This window comes from Temnothorax curvispinosus, unplaced genomic scaffold, assembly GCF_003070985.1.
Source record: "Temnothorax curvispinosus isolate PA1 unplaced genomic scaffold, ASM307098v1 QBEX01003397.1, whole genome shotgun sequence".
NCBI lineage: Eukaryota > Metazoa > Arthropoda > Insecta > Hymenoptera > Formicidae > Temnothorax > Temnothorax curvispinosus.
Genome location: NW_020213177.1, coordinates 77932 through 96272, shown reverse-complemented (window position 1 = coordinate 96272; position 18341 = coordinate 77932). Strand labels below are relative to the sequence as shown.

General features: G+C 36.7%; 3 protein-coding genes across 3 annotated transcripts; 2 read left to right on the top strand and 1 right to left on the bottom strand.

Moving 5' to 3' along the window:
* The first annotated feature begins 6 nt into the window (after positions 1 to 6).
* LOC112452429 (probable 39S ribosomal protein L23, mitochondrial) lies at positions 7 to 834 on the top strand. Its single transcript, XM_025012629.1, has 3 exons — positions 7 to 95; positions 264 to 543; positions 629 to 834. The coding sequence occupies exons 1-3, from the start codon at positions 82 to 84 to the stop codon at positions 776 to 778; spliced, it is 444 nt and encodes a 147-aa protein (XP_024868397.1). The 5' UTR covers positions 7 to 81; the 3' UTR covers positions 779 to 834.
* Positions 835 to 2254: 1420 nt separating this feature from the next.
* On the top strand, positions 2255 to 6938 carry LOC112452424 (probable tubulin polyglutamylase TTLL1). The gene is made up of 9 exons (XM_025012623.1): positions 2255 to 2322; positions 3276 to 3407; positions 3490 to 3555; positions 3827 to 4005; positions 4644 to 4830; positions 4955 to 5156; positions 5696 to 5926; positions 6012 to 6121; positions 6209 to 6938. Exons 1-9 carry the CDS (start codon positions 2255 to 2257, stop codon positions 6342 to 6344), a joined length of 1311 nt encoding a protein of 436 aa, XP_024868391.1. The 3' UTR covers positions 6345 to 6938.
* Positions 6939 to 8721: 1783 nt separating this feature from the next.
* On the bottom strand, positions 8722 to 18282 carry LOC112452423 (low-density lipoprotein receptor-related protein 6). The gene is made up of 10 exons (XM_025012622.1): positions 17526 to 18282; positions 16852 to 17246; positions 16004 to 16638; positions 15620 to 15787; positions 15025 to 15309; positions 12273 to 13494; positions 11691 to 12141; positions 11267 to 11582; positions 10777 to 11006; positions 8722 to 10462 (listed from the first exon to the last, which is right to left on the bottom strand). The coding sequence occupies exons 1-10, from the start codon at positions 18235 to 18237 to the stop codon at positions 10089 to 10091; spliced, it is 4788 nt and encodes a 1595-aa protein (XP_024868390.1). The 5' UTR covers positions 18238 to 18282; the 3' UTR covers positions 8722 to 10088.
* Between the last annotated feature and the right edge of the window lie 59 nt (positions 18283 to 18341).

The window sequence follows — 18341 nt, the reverse complement described above, 5'->3', positions numbered from 1 at the left end:
TAAGTAATACAAAGTTTGAGACGTTTGTTTCTGAGATATCCATTTATATATGAAAAAAACGTTTTATTATTTTACAGTACAATGTCAACACGATTGTAAGTCTCAACAACATTTAGTGCAATAATAATTGTATATAATTATTCTAATTAAGCTTTAAAAATGATCTATTGGACAATCTTAACCTTAATTTAATTCTCCAATCATGTCTTGTACATAAATTATTCGATTTTTATTATACAATTTTATATTAATACTTTATTTAGCTATCCTATATATCAAAGAGGCAATCCACAATTGAGAATTTTTCTACCTAATTTCTGGATGAAGCTAATCATGCCTATGGATAAACAGCCTCCAAATATTGTACAGTTTCACTGCTCCATGGAAATGACCAAACATGACATAAAGAACTACCTGGAGAAGATTTACAATATCGACGTAGTCGAAGTAAGGACGAAAATAGCTATGGGTAGGCTCACAAGGGATCGATTACAGCGTTCTGTCATTAAAGAGGACGATAAGAAATTGGCCTACGTCGTACTGGTTGGATCGCAACTGTTTTTTGATTTATCTCTTTAGAAAACAATTTTAGAAATTTATTAGAATTAACTTTATCCATTCTTTGTAGCCAAAGGACCAGTCATTTGTGTTTCCTGACTTGTTCAAGGATGTAAAAGAAGAAATTGACAAAGATAGTATAGATATGGCTAAGAAGGATATGCAAGACTTTATAAAACCTAACAAAGCACCTGGATTGCCTGGTTGGTTTAGGATCTAGTGTGTACATATTCAAGTATTTAAGGATTTATAATCAATAAAACGTATTTGTTAATATTCTTGAGATTGTTTAACTCCCTAAACAATCATAATTTTAAGATCAATCAAAAGGGCTTTTATATAATCTTTTGTCTACAGGACCTTGTTAATTTTGTTAAGACTGATGAAAAGTCGATTTTTTAACGTATTCTTAATGATTAGCATGGGATTAAGTATTTTACAAATAGGTTCGAATCTGTTGGCGTTTCTAGTTTCAAATTCTTTATGATTACTTCGAAAAATAAAAGCAGTACTTTCAAGTAGACTCGAATCTAGACGAAATGGGTTTGGACCCTTTATGAATGTTTTGAAAAACAAGAGTATTACTTTCAAATAAGACTCGAACCTGAATCAAATATGTTCAAATCTTTTATGAATACTTTACTAGAAATTTTCTGTTCCTTCGAATAAAAACAATTTTATAAAGCGACAAGTATTTTAATATATTATTTTTTGATAATTACAAATATTAGTTTATCGAGCGTTAAAATTAAATATATAATAATAAAGATATAATTAAAAATATAGAATTAAAGTTACTTAAAAATTTTTTAAAAATTTTATGTATTACATTCTTTAAACTAACAACATTCTTAGAGTTCGAATAGTACTTGTATTATACGTAAAAAAATTTGATTCTATAGAAACTACTTACAAGTACACATACATTTCGAATCCCGCAGATACTCATTCTAAAATTAGAAACTAGTTGGGTTCGATTAACTTGCAAGTACAATGTATGAAATATTACTTTTTATGAATATTACTCGAATCTTAGAAAATGAAACTTGATTATTGGATTTGATTCGGATTTTTAAATATTACATATTGAACTTGATTTTATCCTAGTAATATGTATCAGTAATATAATAAAAAAACATTTTGAATAAATTTACGTTTTAATAAGTTATAGACATGCAAGTCTGTTCTTATGTACAATATATTTTGTATTTAGATATTTATATGTATTATATATGTGTATATAATAAAATATAAGAAATTATTTATTTATACATATATAAATTATTTGTATAATTATTTTTTTTTTATTAGATTATATAAATTTTATTGTTCCTTTATGGGAATTCAATAACTTTTATGTATAAATATGAAAAAATGTACACACTATTTTTATATTTTTACATAAATTCCATTAAACTTTTATCTTTTAATTGTAAGTTTTGCATCTGGCCCTACGATTAGGGTGCGATTCACGCTTCAAAGCATCATTTTGTCTTTGTTTAACATTTGATAAAACATTTCATAAATGTTTCCAAGAACGTTTGAAGCGCCAAGTGGATCGCATCCTTAATGGCATTTGGAAGTGGAGGTATGTACCACCGTATGTGTATGTATGTGTATACATACATACATACATATATCGATTAATAACCGTATCGATCAAACGCAGTTCGTATTGTTCGTAAGTATAAAAAATATGGCGTCAAACGTGGCCGCGGAAAGCAAACGGGCTGCGAATCCAAACCTCTGCGCCGTTTATGGCAGGTAAATAAAATTCGTAACAATTAAATGTATATGTACTACGCTGCTCGAGATGGTTAAGGATACCTGCCACTGCTCGAAACGTTTAAGGGCACTTGCTGAGGTCCTGTAATTTCTCTTCAGGCTCGATCTTCGACGAAGAGAAAAGAGCTCATTCCGAAACTGTCTTAAACTCGCACTGTCAAGAAAAATTGAGTTTATTCGAGTTTATCGCGTATTCTTTGTAACTTCTTGATGCGAAATTTATTTATTACTTCTTCAGAAATCTGATGAGTTCTCTAGCTTCTTAGTGCGAAATTTATTTCCTCACATTTTAATATAGAAGAGATAATTGAAGAAATAATCTAAGTACCTCTCTTCAAAATTTTCACAAATTTCCTATATCTTTCCTTATCATTTTTTAATGTGAAATTTATTTCTTCGCGGAAGAAATAATAAACGAAAAAATAAATTATAATTTCTTCATCTTATTTCTTTATCTTACAATTTTCAACATATTATGATATCTTATTGATAATTATCTATATCTTAAAATTATTATTTTACGAATATTTTATTTTAAGACAATTAAAAAATATATAAAAGTATATACATATAAGTAGAATATTCAATAATCCTCAATTTGTATAAATAATATAATAGCTTTCTTAATCGCTGGCTTTGACATACGACCATATACATTAGATGCTTTCCATTTACATCAAAACTCAGATAATTCTCACTTGTGACGTCATTCTGTCTTTATTATTCATTAATTGCTAAGAAAGATAAAACGACGTCACAAGTGAGAATTATATGAGTTTTGATGTAAATGGAAAGCGCCTATTATGTATATACATAATAATTATATAATACGTGAAAGCAGCAGTTTGTTATAATTCTTCGGAGCAACATGAAAATATTAGTGCTGATTAGTTCTTGCGGCCGTGATTAGAAAACTGATCGCATGATTATAGAGTGCCATCAGTTGGGATGGATCGGACGAGGATCACGTTTTGCACAGACGTGGACAAGTCCGTGGTCGTGCATAACTTTGAGAAACGCGGCTGGACGCAGGTCAGTCCGGAGGATGATTGGAACTTTTATTGGTACTTAATTACAAATTGCAACACAATAAAATCAGTAGATTATTTAGGAATTTATTATGACGTTTTATTGTTTATATCGTAGGGCTGTTACGCAATCGTGCAGGAGTATCTTTAGCGTCGAAACTGGATACAGGATGGATGACAATCAGTAAGACCTTCCAATCAGAGATATTGATCAGAGATATTGAAGTACCTTAAATGTGTATATTTAAAAAAATAGAGACTATTATAACAATTTGAAGTTTTCTAATACATATAATCTCTTTTAGATATTTATTATGCATATCTAATTAAAAAATAATATATATTTTGAAAAATGGAGATGACAGGTTACAAAGCATAGTTATGGAAAGTTTTGCATTTCTTAGAGATATATGAATTTAAGGCATTTTGAAAAAAGTAAAATTTATTTATGTTAGAATCATCAATCACTTCCCAAATCACTATGAGCTCACGCGTAAAGATCTCCTAGTAAAGAACATCAAGCGATACCGAAAGGATTTGGAGAGAGAGGGAAATCCTTTAGCAGAGCGCGCAGAGGGTCCAGGCAAATATCTGTATCTCGATTTCATACCTGTCACTTTCATCTTACCCGCGGGTGAGGTCGTGCTCTCTAGACTAGATCCTCAGAAATCAGATTGTCTGATTAGGAAACGTATGATTTCTTGACAAAGCCTAATATTGTTTCGAAAAAGAGCTCGACCTTAAAATAGCCAAATCTGTCGAGGGATGGATTTTGAAAGTATCTACTGCAAATTTTGTCGATCTGCTAACAAAATATAATGACAAATTGACGGCAGAAACTGAGCAAAATGCTATTTTGTAACAATTTAAGTGATGTATTCCATTAAAATGTTAATTTATAAAATGACAAATTCTACTGTTTCTGTCGATAATTTGCTGTCAGATTATATTTGGCAAAACACGAGTGGACATAGATGATATCAGATCTGTTGCGATATCTGAGTAAATCTGCTGCTAATCTATTTTTATACTACGGGTAATTTGAAAAAATGGTTTTAAAAAAAGATCTATTGTTTTGGAAAATGTTCACTATTATAAATTCCGCAATCTGCGATTTGAGTCTCGTGATGTCAATCATATATGTTTACAAATCAGCAATCTACTTCTAATATTTTATTGTAATTTCAAGTAAATGTTTTATATTTGCAATATCTTGATTGAAAATTATCCGTAATTTATTTTCGCATTGCATGAACTTACGTTACACCGTAGATTACAATATGTTTGTGGAAGAATATCGCAAGTCCCCGCAGAGCACCTGGATCATGAAGCCGTGCGGTAAATCGCAGGGCGCCGGAATATTTCTCATCAATAAGCTGAGCAAGCTGAAGAAGTGGTCACGCGAAGCAAAAACACCATTCAATCCGAACCTGACAAAAGAATCGTATGTCATATCCAGGTAATATGATTTCAATCGAAGACATTTCGATTGTGGATATCCTTCGTGAGATTCTCGTGGTAAAGGTGATTAACGATCAAAGCTATGTTGATTTCTTTTCCTCTGATCATTTTTATCACGGTAGATATATCGACAATCCGCTGTTAATCGGCAGCAAGAAATTCGATCTCCGACTATACGTTCTCATCACGTCATTTCGACCGCTCAAAGCGTATCTCTTCAAATTAGGATTCTGCCGTTTCTGCACCGTCAAATATGACACCAGCGTTCAAGAGCTCGATAACATGTACGTGCATCTGACGAATGTATCCGTACAAAAGCATGGCGTATGTATCATGTACACTTATGAAATTATTCACATTGGTACTTTCTTCGATTGATAAGAATTGATACATTGTAACTTTTTGTTTTTTTGTCTTACTTTACGGAAAAATTACCTGAAAATTGTTGATACAAAAGTGATATATCTTACATGCGTTTGTATCTCTTTGTTTGCTTTACTTTGACAAATAAATTCACAAAATAATCTTTGTCAAATTAGACTATTAAAAGTATTAGAAATTTAGAAATTAGAATGCTCAATGCAAACACACATTTGAGTTTTTGATGGTCTGAACCAAATTATGGCGCTTGGTAAATTCTTTATCCGAATTTGTTTTGGAAAAGCCGTTTTTAAAGACAGATTTTTAAAACCTTTTTGATCGAAATTTATAACTTTTGATTCAGAAAAATTTGTTTAATCTTATTATTTTAGATTTTATTGTATTTTTAAGTCGCGCAATCTACCTAATTTTTTTAAATTCTAAAGACGTAGTTTGCGTAAATATTCTTCGCGTATGCCCGCACAAGAATACGGAAATTTCAGGATGAGTATAACAGCAAGCACGGCGGTAAGTTGAGTGTGCAGAATCTACGTCTGTACTTGGAAAGCACGCGTGGGAAAGCAATTACAGAGAAGCTCTTCGCTAACATCTCTTGGTGTATCGTGCACTCGCTGAAAGCGGTGGCACCGGTGATGGCAAATGACCGGCACTGTTTCGAGTGTTATGGGTACGACATCATCATCGACAATAAGTTAAAACCATGGTTGATCGAGGTGTGTTGGTTTCTTGGCCTTCATAATTCGCCACCCGGTATAAATTTTCAAGTTTCAAAAATATATAAATTTTAGCTTTTTCCAGGTGAACGCTTCGCCGTCTCTCACATCTACGACAGTGAACGACAGGATCTTAAAGTATAAATTAATCGACAATATTATGTCAGTGGTTCTGCCTCCGGATGGTATGCCCGAGTAAGTACGATATTCATCTAAACGTAAAAAAAATCCTCAGATATTTAATTCAAATTTACGAAATTACCTTGCGGTTGGTCCGATCAGCGTGAAATGGAACAAATCACCTTCCCTAGAAGCTTTGACCAACTTCGAGTTACTGCTGGACGAGGAGTTGGCGGTTCAGGACGAACGGGAGGGTTTATCGAGCAAATATCGCAGTTCTCTCAATAAGTGGAAATAGATCTTACCCTTGTATCATTATTCGCTCCAATTACTTCCTAAAATTCCATCTCGATCATTTCAAAGCAACGGTATTTGGTAGATAATTGGCGCGTCCGTTTTAAAGTTATCGCTATTAAGGATATTCGCTCTGCATATACATATATCAATCAATCGCATCGAAGGCGTGAAGAAGAAAAGCCTTCGAAGAAATTTACGTTAACAAACAAGTTTATTTACTTTATAAGTATGCATAATAGACTTACGCAAGAAGACGCACGCGCGCGTCCAACTGCGAGGATGTAAAAATAATATAGGCAGTAATATTTTTCAGTCTTTCGCGCGTGTAAAATGAGAATAATAGTAATTTATTAGTACGTTCTTTTTTTCTTTTCTAACTTTTCTTTCAAAAGGCCGTTTCGAAATCGCAATGCGAGGTAGAAGTCCTTGCGTATTTTGTACAGGCTATTGATACGGTCACGTATATCGTATAGGACTATCGTACAATTTATGGCACAATTTCCCGAAATACGGCGATTACGCTTATAGCGCCAAGATGAACGAACGGCGAACGTGAGATTCGGAAGTTGAAGCTCGGAAGATCGGTATTTTCATTCCATGAATGATAGGCAAGAATAAAGATTGCGGATAATGAGGAAAGAAGGAAGGTCCCTAAGGAAGGTCAAGATCGCATATTTTATAGGATCAACAGTAGAACTTTCTTGCACTGTTTCTTCACTTATAGGCTTTCCCTTAAGAAAGAACTTACGATGGGAGAGCAGTAAGAAGGATAACGCGATACAAATAGCCATAAAAAGAAAAACAAGCTCGGGAGATGCGAACGAAACGTTCGCTTACGAGGCGATACAAAAGAAAGTTTCAAATCTGATTTCACGTTCGTTGTTCGTTCGTTCGCCCGCTTTTACAGGAACGAATATGTGCGTTAACGATACGCCGTTTTTGCATTAATATGGTATATACATCGTATGACGCGCGATTACAAATCTAACCGTTATACGTTAAAATGCATTGATTATTGCTAAAAGATTTCGATTAATGCATAATCTTTGTCACTACATTTAGTCTGTGTGTTTGTGCGAGTGTATGAGTGTACGAAGACGGATATAAGAGAGATATGTCGAACTCTCGTAAATATATTCAGCAAGATAACCATCGAACGAATGAATAAGATATTAACAGGAAACGCAGTAAAAATATCTTATGGCAGGAAGGCGAATACCGTTTTCTTTTTCTCTATCGCGCCTACGCTTATCAGAGGATTTATAAATACGATATATGTAAAACCGTCACCTTTTCAGAGTAAAGAAACGGTCATAAATTTAGCAATAAAATATGAGACGCAGCCTTTGGCTAACTGCAATATCGATTAAATTATGAATAACATGTCACATGCTGTTAACGATGATACTAATATGATATATCTTGATATCACAATTAATAAATGCACATCTATAAAGTACTTGCAGATAAAAAGAAGGCGTGACGCAACCGAGAATATCCCTCTAATGCTTATCCTTAAGTCATGTACATTTTTTTGCAAGCGTAATTTCATTGAAACTACGCTTAAACTAAATATTTACAAAAGTTGTTGCGATAGAATAATTCTTACTCTGTACATTACAAACTATAAAAATGTATAGCAGGCACAAATGGTATAGTTATTACGTTAAACTCTGTTATGGAACGCGCCCAGAGATACAGCTCCATCATGTTGTCTTTCTTCTAATATAATCCACTAAGAAAGAATTTAGTTTACGTCCTATGAATAAAAATATGCTCAGTGTCATAATTGTTATAATAAACACTCACTAAGCTTTGGACGGGGATCAAAAGCTCTCAATATACTTATTTTACCTTCGGTTGTCACACGGGGTCAAAATGACCCCAACTAATTTTCAAATAGCTGCATGCTGTTCAAAAACTAACAGTTTAAGTGGACCGCAAAAAATTCTAAAATTAAGTTTAAACATTGTAGAATATATTCTTATTATAAAAAATTTAACTTTTAAGTGGCATCATGTTAAAAAAAAATCCTTTAAAAAATGTTCAAAAAAGAGATGTGACAACCGAGGGTTAAAAGCCAAAGTTATCCTCTAACACACTTTTTCTGCCTCTTTTTGAGCTCGCTTATTCTACGTGATATGGGAAAGCACGTTCCAGTATGCAAAGTTCAACAGATTATTAATATACATAAAAGTAAATCTTATGCGAATAATAATAATAATAATAATAATATTTCTCTATCAGTCTATAAAAGTCTTGCCACTCGTTGCTTTTGAGCTTAACACATTAAAGGCCATTACAATAATTACATGATATATAATGTAATTATATTATATACTTGTATAATATAGTTACATATGATTTTATCATATATAATTATATATATAATGATATAATTATATATATAATAACAGATATAATTATAATTATTACAATATAAAGTGAAATAAACTATGATTGTCTTCAACCGTCCTAGATTAAAATGTTATTATTGTAATGTTATTGAAATATAAAATTATTTCTTTGGAAAACTCTATTACGTTCCGAAATTAAAAGTTTAAAGGAGTCATATTAATAAAATCATTTTCTTTCCGTAATAGAAGTTTTATCCCAAAAATAACCGTTAATGGGTTAATGAGAATTATGATAGTCATAAATTCAATCTAATGTATCGTAACTCACAAATTATTATCGAATTTTGCCAAGTTGAAGATTGAAAAATGCAAAACCCAAAACGAAAGGTGACACGAGAAATGCTTTTTCGGATGAAATTTCGCTCTAGCACGTTCTACCTGCACAATTTGCCTTAATTGGGTTCTCAAGTAAAATTTTTTTATTAAGCGGTATCCATAATTAATGTAGAGAATCTAAGCCGATTTTTAGTACTTTTTGAATTTAAAAAAAAAACCTAAATTTGAGAAAGTTATAGCTTTCTAAAGTTTCTTTGATGACGGCAACTTCAAAAGATTTCGCAACAACATTATGACGTCACGCACATTTTCGTGTACTATATTTTCTTCAATTTTGAAGATATTGCAAAAATTCAAAAAGTTTACAAAGAAAGTATGCCATGATCTATCAGAATATACTGTTGGGTAAAAGTCGGTTAAAGACCGAATTCTTTGTATGAGATTACACACTGATCTCACAGTATTTCTAACAAAACTGTTCGTTATCATCCTAACGAGTAAATAGCGAATTCGAGTAATACACTGGTGCAGATTAAAGCAAATTGTATGTGTGTGTATAGTCTAGTTAGTATATACATGCATTAATCTATTTAGATATAAAAATATATATATAGACGTAAAACATAAATAAGCGCTTTATGAATAAAATGCTCTAATACATTATACTAAACAATAACTCATGTCGGGCATCTAAATTCAACCGCTTATCATTTGTACACTTCTATATAAACTAGTGTACAACAGTCTTTAATGTAACACCAGTGTGTACTCTAGCGTACCCATTTGAATTCGCTATATGACAGAGATATATTACTTTAAAAGCTAATATATTTTTGTCATAATTTTTTGCTATCATTCTGCAAGAACTACGGTTGAATTCTCAATTACTATTTGTCTGAGAATTTTCAATGAAATTTTTATGTGTAATGGTCGATTTAGTCGACCATAATTAGTATAAGATTTAAGTATCAGCGATATGAGGAATACTGAGATAAGATAAATGCAAAAATAGAAGCACCAGAGCGTTATCCGTCTTTACTTCAGGATTGTTCTCAAGGCACTGGCGACGGTGGTGGCGGTAGGGGACTAAAATACGTGGACGATCTGGAACTTGGGGATGGTGGGCAACTGATCGCCGCGTCGCTATGATAGACGGAACGTGGAGTGGGCGGCGGTGGGAATGGTTCGCTCTCATAACGATAACGCGCTGGATAATTACTGTCCGATTCATCACAGACGTCGGTACTACACGGAGTCGGTGGTGGTGGTTGATTAATACTCCTGTAGTGCCGATACGGCTTGTAACGCGACGCGTTACTGCTCGAGCAACGCGTCGAACTGACGATTGTTGCCGGACTTGGCGGCGGATTCAGAGTCTCCTGAGGATATCCACCCGCGGAACTTCCTCTGGTAGAACTTGACGCACCTGTGAAGACAGAACATAATAATTATTAAATAACGTGAATCATTTCAGGTAATAATATTGACAGTGAATCCAGTTTTTTCGAACATTTTTCCTAAGCATAAAAGTGTTGGTCTACAAAAATACCATATAAATGAAAATAACAAATATTATTTCAGGAGTATAAAAATATTATTTCTCTAGAAAAGCTAATTTATTTATTTGAGTTTACGTGATCTTTTCCTTCGGGTCTATAAGCCTTGAGATTTAAAGATTTACAACGTGACTTTGAGATTTTATTCTAATTGGAAAGCTTTTATCTTTTAAAGATACACTACCTGTAATGTGACTGCGGTCGTAACTAGAACCAAGACTACTTCCGTTCAACATGGACATCCTTACGGCTTCCATCCCAACCTCCAAGACTCCACTTCCTGCTCCATCCTTTCTGATCTTTTGCGAAACAAACATCGGCTTCACCATTCGACTGTTTGAACTGGGTTTTGGCGACAGTGGATCTCCCGCTGAATCGTGTAGTATGTCAGGCAGACCTTCGTTTCCGGTAAACCTAATATAATAATATAACAATATTTGCTTGCGCTTAAAGCAAAAGATTCATTTCCCACACACTAGAATTTACGTTATCTTTTATATTGAAAATTCTATTTTAAATTACTAAATTTTTGAAAAGAGGAACTGAAAAGCTTTTTTCTAACTAAAAAAAAAATAGATATTGTAAAATAATGAATGTTTTGAATAAAAATTGCTTCAAAGTTGTGTGAATTTCGGCTATTTAATAAATTTACGTTCACTTAATATAATAATAACCTTTTACGACAGTAGTAGTAGCTTAGAACACCTGCTACGATCACGAATAACACTACCAAGATGATAATGATATAGGTCATCTTGCTGGATTCGTTAATCCCGGGTCCGGCGTCCTGACGATGCGGATTGTGCGGACTAAGGCAAGCCGGTGGTAGCTCATCACTGCCATCGGCACAGTCATCCCAGCCATCGCATAACGATGCCCCAGAAATGCAGACACCATTTCCCACACACTGGAATTGCCCAGCCTGGCAACATTGTGCCTCGTCCGAGCCATCTGGACACTGTTGAGTTCCATCGCATACCCAAGACAATTCTGCACAAAAACAAACAGAATAATAATATATAATCACAATGTAATCATTTATTGTTTTATGTATTCGTGTATTGATATTTGTAATTATTCAAGAGGAATCGCGCTTACCAATACAGTGATTCTGACATTTAAATTGATTGCGGGAGCACGTGGGACATCCCAGCTCATCGCTGCCATCTGAACAGTCAGTTTGGCCGTCGCACTTCCACGTAGCTGGTATACAATCCTTGCTCACGGCCGCATTCGGCGCAGCACATGTAAAGTGATCGTTTCCACACACAGGCGCCGCGCGACAAGTTCGACCGTCGTCGGACAGAACCAACGACTTCGGGCACGAGCAACGGGGTGACGTTGTAGTGGACTCATCAGCAACCGTGTTCGTACCGACGCAAAAGTGCGAGCAACCACCGTAGTCATTAAACGGGCTGCACACGTGTGTCTCCATGAGCGAATCCTTAGGCATGTTGATCGCGATGAGATCCGTGAACACGCGAACTGTCGTCATGCGCGTGCCTCGCCTATTAATCCCATCAAACGTCTTGTTGACCCGTTCAATCACCTGTCAGGGTTCACGTGAGATAAGCAGATTCTCTTACCATCTCAATCTTAAATTTTACTATACAAATCTTGAAAGTCTGCAGGTTAATAACCCAAGACAAAACTGGTAGTAAAACCGACATTGTCACTCACCTGCGCATCGCGATCATACCAGTAGAGATAGTCAAAAAGGACGGCCAAGTGCAGGGCCGGACCCTGTGTGGTGGAGGCCAAAAGCTTGCGATTGCCGCCCTCGAAGTTGGAGCATTCAATGTGCCTGCCGTACGACCAGTAGACGACGTACGTTACGGTATCTACCGTCAAGCCAGTGGGCTGTTCCAGCAAATCGCCAGCGATCACATGACGCTCCTTGCCGTCCATCTTGCTGCGTACCACCCGCTTCTTGCCCACATCCGTCCAAAAAAGCAATCGCTGTTGCGAGTGGATCGCTATATGACGCGGCTTCTCGCCATCACCTTTCACCACAACGCCGAGAGCCGAGCCATTGTCCAGCCGTGTGACGTTAAGAGCGTCGTTTGTTGAGCATGTCCAGAAGAGCAGCCTCCCGAGCGGGTCCAGCGCAAGATCAAATGCATGCCCGTTTCCGATGGAAACCACAACCGTGCCGCTGTGCTGCTGTTGTGTCCGGTTCTCCAGGGCACGGCGGATTGTTGCGCGGCCATCAATCCAATAAACGTGCTGCGTTATCGGATCGAACTCGATCGCGCGGACATTCTTCAAACCTTGTACGCGCAATGTCACGTCTGCGCAGTCATCCGTCTGATCAGGTAAATAACGTGCGATCGTACTGCGCAGACTGTAGATCATAAAATGCTGTGGCGCTAGACAGGTTCGATTGTCCCGCGCCAGATTGTAATGCGTGGGACAAGCGCATTTGTGGGCAACGGATGCACTGCCAATCGGATCTGGCAGAGCAATGCAGAGGTGGCTGCAATTGCCATTTGCGATCGCGCACGGGTTCGAGCCGGCCTGTCGCGACGCGTGAAACACTTTCAGATCCGTCACTGACGCCAGATTAGTATGGATCTTGGTACGATTCGTTCCAGTGAGTTTGTCCGCCCTCTCGATGTCACCTGTATTCCAATCTGCCCAATAAATGTAGTCCCGATACTGCGTAACACTGAATGGATAGACTATGTGATACGAAACGATGACATCCCTCCGTTGTGTTAGTAGATCATAATAATCAATTGCTGGCACGGAGATGTCAGCCCAGTACAATTTGCGCCCGATATAGTCAATTGTCAGACCGTTCGCCCGGCCGATGTGCAAAACGATCACCTGCCGCTGCGTGCCATCCAATAATGCCCTCTCGATACTGCCGGTATTGCCCCATTCGGCCCAGTATAGATGACTAGCAACAGACAAATGTGTTAAACTGATATTAACCCTTCGAGGCCACACCTCTTTTTTTAATATGCCCCGGCTACACTGGGTGGTCGACACCCAGACAAATTCAGTCTCATAATTCCAATTAATGTGCACGTAAAAATTCGAAATCTTAAGGGTGTTGTTCAAAAATATGTATGGTGCAGAACCCGAAATGTGCTCGATGAACAGAAATGTTGTAATTTTTGGTCGCAATAAGAAATATACACCGAGGCCATACCTGGGTGGTCACCACCCATAATAATTTTCAAATGTTTACCAAGCATAACTAAAACATGGTTTAAAGCCTTTCTACTGTACGGATCTTCGAGAGAGGAACTCAAACTAGGGATCCTAGGTGGAGGGACACTGATTATAAAGCCTACCTTAAAAATATCAGACCTAAATTTTTGTCTGGGTGACCACCACCCAATGTGGCTTCGAAGTCAAAAGAAAAAAATCTGAATAAAAAATATGTTATAAAGAAAACCTAAATACACTTAAATTTGCAATTTTGAGAAGATCTGACGTCTAGTTTTTGAGATATTAAATCTCAAAGTTGGCATTTTTAACATAGGTTTTATGGGAAATTGTACCGAAAACATACATTTTTCGAGAATTTCATTCACTGTCTGTAAAAAAACAAGTTCAAAAAACTGAAAATAACATTGTTTAATTCTTCTAGCACTTGTTAAGTATAAGACAAAACGACGTTGACGTGTAATAAGGTCAAAAATTCAATCAAAAGTTGATGAATTGTCGCGTTTCTTGTCGGCCTTTCGATCAGCTGTACGCGACGTGAACATGTGACAACGCCGCGCCGTGTAGTGTTTTCTTTCCACAACACTATTCTTTTGCAAGCAAATCTCCCATTATCGAAATTGTTTGTTACCTTCCATTATTTTTCAACGTAAACACAATACATAACCTCTTTCAAACACATGGCACTGGCATATAGCTACCTACCCTACAGCGAAGAGATGCAATGTCGCGACATTTTTCTTGTACGAATGTCAACTGAAGTCAAATCTTGAACTATTTACATTTGTCAGTAGATAAATTGATACATAATCGAATAAAAAGTAATATTATAAAATCAGTAATTATACAAGTGTCTAGAATATATCCATAAAAGTGATTTTTCTTAAAAATAAAAATTAAAAAAAAATATATATATATATATATATATAAGCCCTATATTGACTCATCGGTACTAGCCGAACCACCTTAAACAAGATTAACATGCTGATTACCAGAACTAATCTCTAGATCAAAAACATTTTTATATTATAATTATCTTTTATTATATTTATTTTATTACAAAAATTGTTTGATTGCCCGAACAGAGATCTCTTAAAGGATTCTCTCATCTTTTTGCAAAACTTGTTAACTTACTAATTTAGAATAGGTATGAAGAAAAAAAAATAAAAATAAATCAATTAATCAAGCTATCGGAATTATGAAAACTGTGAAAAATTAAAAAAGGTAATAACAGGATAAAAGACACAAAACTTACCCTTTCTGAGGATCCACAGCCACATTCTTAGGTTCGATAAGATTTTGCCACACGAGTATTTTTCTGCTACCCCCTTCTATTCTTATCATCTCTATTCTATGCATAGAGGTATCACTCCAATAGAGATTGTGTGCAATCCAATCGAATGCAATACCTTCCGGCGATTCTAGGCCGAGATCGACTATTTTTTCGATGTCTGACCCATTTATGAAGACACGTGAGATAGCTTTTAGTTTAATATCCGTCCAATAAATGCGGTTCTCGGACAAGTCAAAATCTATAGCACTAAAAACAGCAAAAGAAATATATGTAATATCTGTATTAAAAAAAAATAAAGTGTAAAATAAAATAGCTTGTCTCATCACATAATAAACAGTATTGACATAAATTAAAGAGCAAAATTCTAAAAAATATAGCTGCTTCAATGAATCTTTTTTGAGAAGAAAAGTGGATCCCAAATCAGGTATAAAATTTCTAAGATCCATTTTCTTGTACATACATTGCTCCTAATTTCGTGGAAAATTTTGATAAATTTTGTACTTAATTCTAAATTTAATTCTAAATTTATTCAATTCAACATTGCAACCATACTAACCTAGCGTCTTTAATACCAGTGACTGGTATAACATTATCATTGTTGACGTTCTCAATACTGATACGGCCAAGATTCTCCCTCCTGGAGAACAGCAGGAAGGCATCCGGTATGACACAAGTGCGCTTGTCCTTTGTCAACTCATAGCCCATCTGGCAGGCGCAGACGTACCTGAATATTTTCAATTTTAATTACAATTTTTCATAAGTACAAATTGTGATTCAATTTATACATTTGTTACTTTTTCTTAAGACTAGTTCACTCCAACATATAGCACGACGAAAAGTATAATTCTTTGCCTCTTTCCTTTGATAAAAGGTCTTTCCAATCTATCAGCAATGATATCGACAAATCTTGACAAAAAAGTTTCACATAATTCCAGCACACCTGTTGTTGGGCTTGTTGAAACAGAGATGGCTGCATCCACCGTTATCACGAGCGCACGGCGAATTGCTGGTGTTCATTCGGCCAAGATGTATAGCCTTGATTCCCATCACATTGGGTACCTGGTCGACGATGACTTCACGATCGCCACCAGTGAGTTTGTGCGCCCGATCGATACTGCGGCGCTGCCAGTCGGTCCAGTACAGATAATCGCCCAACAGGCTGAGACCGAACAGATGCGGCAGATTGTCAGTAATGACCTCGCGCCGATCGGTCCCGTCCATGTTGGACACCTCGATCTTGTCGGTTTTCGCGTCGCACCAGTAGATCTTCTTGCGCTCGAGGTCCAAGGCTATACCGTTCGGCCACACAATGTCCTTGGTGATCAGTAACATGCGCTCGCTACCATCGAGATTGCTGCGCTCGATTTTTGGCCGTTTCTCGCTCCAATCGGTCCAGAACATCCACCCGTGCTCGGGTGCGACCGCAATCGCTCGCGGCTCGAACAGGTCTTCGTTCACCAGCACACGCCGATATTTCCCATCTAGTCGCGCCACTTCAATTCGATCGGTCCCGGTATCGGTCCAATAGAGATTGCGGGCAATCCAATCTATCGCAATACCATCTGGATTTGCCACCTACAGGAATCAAAAGATGAAACGTTACATATAAACAAGATTGTAAAATTCATATCTTAAAAGATATTATTTCTAAAAAGCTTGAAGTAAAGATTGTGGAGCATTAAAAAGAGCATATCTACTGTAATGGTTCTATTACAAATAGCGTGTTTTCGAGAATAATGCAAAAATTCGATGGAAGAAAAGATAAAAAGAAACAATCGTCTTGCACACCTCCGTGGAAATCACATTCTGCTGACTCAATCCGTCGAGAGGGGCTCGCCTGATGGCGTACGTTTGCTCATCAGTCCAGTACAGCAATTCGTCCACCGGATCAAAATCAATCGCGATTGCATGCTTAATACCCGTGAGCGGTAATACAAAGTTTGTGTAATCGGGCGAATCCAAGGATATCCGGCAGATTTCAGTTCGTTGGACGATCAGCAGCAGCTCCTCCGGTCTCTTGGCGCATGTGTATTTGTTGATTAGCTTGACGCCTGTGGGACAGGCGCAGCTGTAACCAGGCTCCACTGAGCTCAGAAGGCACAGATGGGAACAATTGCCGTTGTTTCGCCTGCAGGGATTATCACCACCCGGTTGTCTCCTCGCATCCCAGACCTCAATGTCACCTGAAAGCAAAAGATTATACTTAAACGTTACATGCAAAAATATCACAAATGTGAGAAAATTAATATATGTAGAACATTAGAATAAAATATATAAATAATCTTTATATAGAGAATTAATAAATACCCTAGAAAAACCATATAATCTAATGATCTACCAGAAATAAAACATTATAATTCTCCTGGATTTAGGACACACGTTAAAGACAATTGACATGATCTTAAACAAGAAATACAATGTAACAACTTCAATATTTGTACTACTATGCCTATATACAATACCAGGTATGTATTCGCCGTGAAACAATTCGCGTGGGTGTGATTGCGACTGGTTCATATCGTACGAGTGAATGCACCAGGTCTTCCAGTCGGTCCAGTAGAGCCGATTGTCGAAAAACGTTATAGCAAACGGGTAGTCCAGATCACGAGTAACTAATTTCCGTCTATTACGGCCGTTATAATCCATCACGGCGATGAACCACAGTCTACCGTCCGCCCAATATATGAGCTTATTTTCATAGTCGACTGTCAAACCATTCGGCCAGAATATATCGTCAGACACGATGATTTCACGCGTACTCTGATCACCGTCCATTGAAGCGCGCTCAATTTTGGGTACATCGCCCCAATCGGTCCAAAAAAGATATCCTTCCATCGGTGCCAGGGCGATTGCGCGCGGCTGATAGATATCTGTCCAGAAGAGTACCTTCCTATTACGGCCATCGATGCTGGTCACCTCGATCCGATTCTTCTCACCATCTGTCCAATACAGTTTGTCCGTATACCAATCGCAAGCAAGACCATCGGGCGATATCAAACTGGAGTTCACCACCGTCATCCTTTCGCCGCTGTGTGTACCGTTATAGCGTATACATTGTATCATCTCCAGACCGCTGTCAGACCAGCAAATCAGTCCGCGTTCATAGAAAAAATCCAATGACGCGCCTTCTGACAAGTCCTTGATGATAACGTTGACCTTATTGTTGCGAGACATATTAGCCACCCTGATGTCCTTGTGAGTGGCAAAAAGAAGAAGAGGCGAGCCTGAAAGATAATAGTATCAATAGTAAAATAATATTTATAACATATTTAGCCTAC

Bases quoted from the DNA above. Each gene is read 5' to 3' on its own strand.
- LOC112452429 (XM_025012629.1), top strand. The intron at 544-628 runs GTTGGATCGCAA...CATTCTTTGTAG, and splicing joins AATTGGCCTACGTCGTACTG to CCAAAGGACCAGTCATTTGT.
- LOC112452424 (XM_025012623.1), top strand. From the start codon at position 2,255: ATGGCGTCAAACGTGGCCGCGGAAAGCAAACGGGCTGCGAATCCAAAC. The intron at 3,408-3,489 runs GTACTTAATTAC...TTTATATCGTAG, and splicing joins GATGATTGGAACTTTTATTG to GGCTGTTACGCAATCGTGCA. The intron at 4,006-4,643 runs GTGAGGTCGTGC...GTTACACCGTAG, and splicing joins CACTTTCATCTTACCCGCGG to ATTACAATATGTTTGTGGAA.
- LOC112452423 (XM_025012622.1), bottom strand. From the start codon at position 18,237: ATGTCTCGCAACAATAAGGTCAACGTTATCATCAAGGACTTGTCAGAA. The intron at 16,639-16,851 runs GTGTGCAAGACG...TGATTCCTGTAG, and splicing joins AGAATGTGATTTCCACGGAG to GTGGCAAATCCAGATGGTAT. The intron at 11,007-11,266 runs GTTATTATTATA...TTATTATATTAG, and splicing joins TACTACTACTGTCGTAAAAG to GTTTACCGGAAACGAAGGTC.